The sequence below is a fragment of the Ovis canadensis genome, chromosome 7 (genome assembly GCF_042477335.2).
Source record: "Ovis canadensis isolate MfBH-ARS-UI-01 breed Bighorn chromosome 7, ARS-UI_OviCan_v2, whole genome shotgun sequence".
NCBI lineage: Eukaryota > Metazoa > Chordata > Mammalia > Artiodactyla > Bovidae > Ovis > Ovis canadensis.
The window spans coordinates 40,702,312-40,708,359 of NC_091251.1; the positions used below are offsets into that span (position 1 = coordinate 40,702,312).

Below are 6,048 nucleotides of genomic sequence, written 5' to 3' on the forward strand. Positions count from 1 at the left end.
TGCTTTTCAGATATAAATTATCTTCATGATTCTGTCCCAAAGGGTAAAATCAAAATTTAATATTGTAGCTCCCAGCTAAAAGTCACGCTGATGAACGGATGTGGTGCTGTGATATTACAAAGCTCATGGTATCAAGGCCATCAGTATACAAGCTCACAGACTGAGTAAGCAAACCTTGGCCCCATCCCACTCCTTCCCCAAACCCCAAACAGAAATAAGAAATGCTTGCTTTTGTAGGTTGCAAGTCCTGATCTGGTTTATTTATAAAGCAATAAATATTAGAAGCACAAATAAATTGCACGTGTGTAAACAAACTGTACAATGATTGATGAGAGATGAGGGAGGGTGGTTCAGAAGACTCCAAAAAGCATCATACCATCATCCTGAATGTAATGTAGACTAAGAGAGAAGGCACCTCAGAAGCACTTGCGGTGGACGATGGAGGGGCCTGCCTCATCATACTCTTGCTTGCTGATCCACATCTGCTGGAAGGTGGACAGGGAGGCCAGGATGGAGCCCCCAATCCAGACAGAGTACTTACGCTCAGGAGGAGCAATAATCTGCAAAAGGAAAGCAAAAACTGCCAGTGAACTCTGAGGTTCCAAGCAACAGAGTAAGCAACATGGTGGGGAGATTCACGGAAAATACACCGGTGATCAAGTCACTGTAATGTGATACAAATGAATAAGCCCAGTAATCCTACAAATGAATATGGTTGACTCACAATGAAAGCATTTTTCTCTATTTCATCATTTCATGATCAAAGACTCTGTGAAGTAGAAGTTTCCCACTTCTCTGAACCAGAGAATATGTGGCAATAAGCTATAGGCATGGTGAAGCCTAGCCTGAAAGTTGGGGTCTTTTAAAATATGTTCAAAGATTCAGATTTTTTTTTTCTCAAAGATTTATTTTTATCCACTGCTCTAAAGTGTTTTAAAATCTCCTATCTTGGGGAAAGTGCCAGTAAAGTCAGAAAAGGTGCTAAAAAAGCAAAAGGTTTCTGTGAGACAGGAAGCTATTTGTGTGAGGGGAAAGGAGTTAGGAATTCTGCTTGGTTGCCCCCACCCCACCACAGAAGTTCTTTACCTTGATTTTCATGGTGCTGGGAGCCAGGGCAGTGATTTCCTTTTGCATGCGATCAGCAATACCAGGGTACATGGTGGTGCCTCCGGATAAGACATTGTTGGCATACAGGTCCTTGCGAATATCAATGTCACATTTCATGATGCTGTTGTAAGTCGTTTCATGGATGCCAGCTGATTCCATACCTATGAACAAGTTTTTAAAAAGTCACAGTGCATTCAGGCCATGGGCCCAGGGTGGAGGGAAGAGAACAAGACTCCGCTGTGTTGGTAAACTGTCACCATTTGTCTCTGAAACATATGTTCCTCTATAAGATACACTGCAGAGTTTTGAGGAACAGGTGTCTTAAAAGTGCTGAGAGTAATCTACAACAGACTGCCAAGACACAAACAACTGCTTTTAGCACCTGTTTGGAGGGAACACTCGCTGTACCCATCAGACCCATGGAGACGTAATAGAAAAGCATGAGACACACATTCATGTGAAATGAATGTCATTCTTATTTATGGGCTAAAATAAGATACTGACAAGCTTCCTCTTGGAAATCCCTGCTTAGGAAAGATGTTCAGTGACACGTGAGTGTCCAGTTATTACCGTAAGTAGGATTGTTGTCACACTTCATAATGAATGACTTGGAAGTACGGTCTAGCTACTTGGTGATGGAATATACCAGAATCAGTCAGCACTCTTGAGTCATCGTCTCTTCCTTGCAGATATGGATTATTCAGTTACTACTCTATCTCATTCCTCATTTCAAGATGAAGCCGGTGTGTCATCCTTTATCGTATCATTGCTGCAGAGGAGGAATGGCCATCCCAGCAAAAGCCATTGGGACCTGAGGCTGAACTGTGTGGGTCTCCCAGCTATGACTACTTTCAACACAAGGGCCCCTTAATCATTGTTGATTATAATAGATTTTTCTCTGGAAGCCCCAAGCTGTGTTTCTGCACCAGACCAGACAACTCACCAATGAAGGAGGGCTGGAAGAGCGTCTCAGGGCAGCGGAAGCGCTCATTGCCAATAGTGATGACTTGGCCATCAGGCAGTTCATAGCTCTTCTCCAGAGAGGAGGAAGAAGCAGCCGTAGCCATCTCATTCTCAAAATCCAGAGCAACATAGCACAGCTTTTCTTTAATGTCACGAACAATCTCCCGTTCAGCTGCAGAAAAAAAGAGGGTCACAAGTAAGCTCTGAAGAATGACATCAGCTTTGGAGAGGTAGGTGGGTTCACTGGTGGAGGAGAAAACCAGACACCTACTGTGGCAGATGAAACACACACAGACTCACCGGTGGTGACAAAGGAGTAGCCGCGCTCAGTGAGGATCTTCATGAGGTAATCCGTGAGATCCCGACCAGCTAGATCCAGACGCATGATGGCGTGGGGCAAGGCATAGCCCTCATAGATGGGGACGTTGTGGGTCACACCATCCCCAGAGTCCAGAACGATGCCTATCAGAGGCAGTAGGCAAAAACAAGGTAAATCTCTGAGGACACCACTGCTTTTGCCATGTCAAAGCCTACTTCCAGTCTTGGCCAAGAGATACTAGCACTGGGCAAAGATCCAGATAAAATTAGATCCCTTAGACGCGAAGAATAAAAATGAGCATAATGAATGCTAAGCCTAAAGCCAGCAGCAGCTCATCCTTTTAAATATTGTGGTAGAAGAATTTCCCCAGGAGAGTTTCAAATGACCGTCCCTCTTACCAGTCATTAGCACATCATGCAAGCCTCCAGGTGTGTTTTTTTGTTTTTTTTTTCCTCACATCTAACTTACACGTTTCTCTCTTTTTTGACTCAGACCTTGTAGGGAATGTAGGTTCTCTCTGCGTTCGTCTCTACTGGAGATGTTTGCCCAGGGGCTGCGATAACGTGAACACACACCAACGATTGCTGCATTCCAGGTTACTAGTTTGTGCAGAGCCTCAATATCTGACATCACATATTTTAGGCAAGGAAAGGCTCTAACTCCATATTCTTTCCACTCTTAGAAATAAGCGTGCTCAGGGTACTACTATTACCTCTCTCTCGGCACAGACACCTTCCCAGAGAGTGTGAGGAAAGAGATCACTCTTTTTTCATTGGGGAAACTGATTCACAGCAAGGTCAGTGATTTGGGAGTGTAATTAAGAGTGTAATTAACCAGAGACTATCTCATAATCACACACCTTACAATCCAAACACACCTGTGGTACGGCCAGAAGCATACAGGGACAGCACCGCCTGGATGGCCACATACATGGCGGGGACATTGAAGGTCTCAAACATGATCTGAGTCATCTTCTCACGGTTGGCCTTGGGGTTCAGTGGAGCCTCAGTGAGCAGAGTGGGGTGCTCCTCTGGGGCTACACGGAGCTCATTGTAGAAAGTATGGTGCCAGATCTTCTCCATGTCATCCCAGTTGGTGATGATGCCGTGTTCAATGGGGTACTTGAGAGTCAGGATACCTCGCTTGCTCTGGGCTTCATCACCTACATAGGAATCCTTCTGACCCATACCCACCATGACTCCCTACAAGAAGAAAGAGATTCGAAAATCAAGCTTCCTCCATGTCAGGAATGTATTCAATGCCTAATTAGTCTAACTGCCCAAATCAAGGGGCATCTTATGAATACCAGAAATAATAAACAATAGTTTACCCCAATTCAGAAATATCATTTAAAAATCAGTCCTGTACCTTTTCTCTACCCCACCCTCAGAAGGCATAATTCTATTGTTTAGACTATAACTGGGGGTGAGGAGGAATGAAGCTATTTCACTGAAGAAGCAGAGCTTCATCTCATTTTTAAATTGCCATAATGTCTTCATTAAATTATTAAGCTTAACACCTATGTCAACTGGAATATAAATGACTATACTGTGGAATGACTGCATTAATGACACATTGTATGTCTCCTCAGAAAAGATTTTGGCATTCATCAAGTGAACCTAAAAAGGACAGATATGCCATTATCATCGTGTCTGTGAAATCCAGGCTACCCAGAGTGTCCTGGAATACCCATGGTCACCCACACTGAGGAACCCTGCTCTCCTCCCTGGCAGTCTGTCTGGCCAGGCATTGTGGCACAGCCAGAGAGCATGGTATCTCTTTTAATAAACAAGGTGGTATGTCACCATCACTATGCACTTACTGCCTCTGTCACGCCTGGGTTCTAAAAATGCAATGGCCAGGAAGCAGATAGATTACATCTTTGGGGAGCCCTGTACACTGGCTGTGAACAAGAGGGAGCAATGTGGTTGGTTGGGAGATGTTGTATTATTATGAGTTTTGAACAGGACTGAAAAAAAAAAAAAGGCCAAGGAGTAAGATGAAATGTATAAGAGGAAGAGAAGACTGAGAGAAGCTGCTGCCTTTTCACACCAGGGAGTTGGACCCTTGGTGAGCTGTGTCCTTGAAGCGGACTGGGGTGGGGTGTGGAATGCACATTTCCTGGTATGTTGGCGGGTGTAAGTTGTTACTTGTCAGCTCGGATTTGAAGCTAAGTCATCTTTTCCTGTCTAACCTAAAGAGTTCACGAAACAGGAGAGTTGCTGGGCTGAAGAGGTGGCAGGAGAGGGGTGTGCAATGGGGCTGGGGACTACGAAGCGGGGTGCAGGTTACCTGGTGGCGCGGGCGGCCCACGATGGAAGGGAAGACGGCGCGGGGCGCGTCGTCGCCCGCGAAGCCGGCCTTCACCAGCCCGGAACCGTTGTCGCACACCAGGGCGGTGGTCTCCTCATCGTCGCACATCTTGGCACAGCTTCAGCGGGGTCTGCAGGTGGAGCAGAGCAAGGCGGCCCAAGTTCAGTGCCTGCGGAGCTGGCCTGGTCCGCTCCCCCGGAGGAGGGGACAGAGCAGAGGGGGTTCCGCGGGCGGGAGTCGGGGGCGGGGGACGCCTGCCATCTCCCTTCCCCTGGGGCAGAAAGAGTGAGAAGAAGCTGCGGAGCATGGGGAGAGGACCCGGACGGGCTCCCCGGCCAGCAGGCTCACCCTCTGCCCCAGGGCAAGAGGGACAGTCATCCCTTAGAAGGTCCTCCCCAGCCCTTCACACTTTCGCCTTTTCACAAACTGGGAACCCACTACGGCTTCATCCACACTCCCATCCATGCTCCAGCCCCAGGGGGAGAGGAAAGCACAAGACAACAGGGACCCCCAGTGGGGCGCAAGGCTCCCCCTCTGCGAGCCCCTCTCCTGTGAAGACCGAGACCCAGGACAACAGAAGTCGGAACCAAACGGAAAGTTTGGTCTTAAAAGAAGAAAAGTGACGGAGCCGCGGGAGCGCGGGGCACCGGCTCCGGGCGCGGGGCGGAGGGAGGCGCGGCGGCGGGCGGCGCTGACTCACGGTCCGCGGGGCGGGATCTGCTCGGTTGCTCAGACGGCGGCAGGCGCTGGTGCCCAGCGCGCGGCGCGCGGCTTTATAGTGCGCTGATGGACGGGGTCAGTTGGAGCGACCGGGGGCAGGGGTGGGGGGCCCGGTCGGCCACCTTGCCTTATTTGGTCGCCTTCGCACCACTGAGGAGCGCCGAGGCCATTCATGGAGCCAAGGGCAGGGGAGAGTATCAGCCAGGGGGCCCCCAGACCATGTAAGGAAGGGGAGGGGGCAACCAGGGGGATGGCCAAATAGGGAGCTGGGGAGGGGCAGACCGTGGAGGGTAGGGGGCAGGGGAAGACCGAATGACGCCAGACCACCCCTCCCCCTTCTTGGGTGGGGGGTGCTCCCTGGGTGTGCTCCGAGCCGGTTCCGCCGCAGCCCCGCCAGCCTAAGAGACAATAAGCCACATACAAGTGGGAAGGCTTGGCGCCCTGCCCTCTGCTGAGGGGTCCTAACAGCTGGGCCTGGGCAGCGGGGGAGTGACGGCAGCTTCTCATCCTCTGGCTCTGGGAGCTGAAGGAGCCGAGCCCTGGGAATCGTCATGGGCCCTAACGACACCCCAGCAGCACAACTGGGGGCCAGAAAAGGGGCTCATGGCGCAGAACACCCTCCTGGG

At 49.7% G+C, this 6,048-nt stretch overlaps 1 protein-coding gene across 1 annotated transcript; it reads right to left on the minus strand.

Moving 5' to 3' along the window:
* Nucleotides 1-229: 229 nt before the first annotated feature.
* On the minus strand, nt 230-5,843 carry ACTC1 (actin alpha cardiac muscle 1). The gene is made up of 7 exons (XM_069595982.1): nt 5,403-5,843; nt 4,682-4,832; nt 3,267-3,591; nt 2,371-2,532; nt 2,051-2,242; nt 1,087-1,268; nt 230-560 (listed from the first exon to the last, which is right to left on the minus strand). The coding sequence occupies exons 2-7, from the start codon at nt 4,808-4,810 to the stop codon at nt 417-419; spliced, it is 1,134 nt and encodes a 377-aa protein (XP_069452083.1). The 5' UTR covers nt 4,811-4,832; nt 5,403-5,843; the 3' UTR covers nt 230-416.
* Nucleotides 5,844-6,048: the final 205 nt, after the last annotated feature.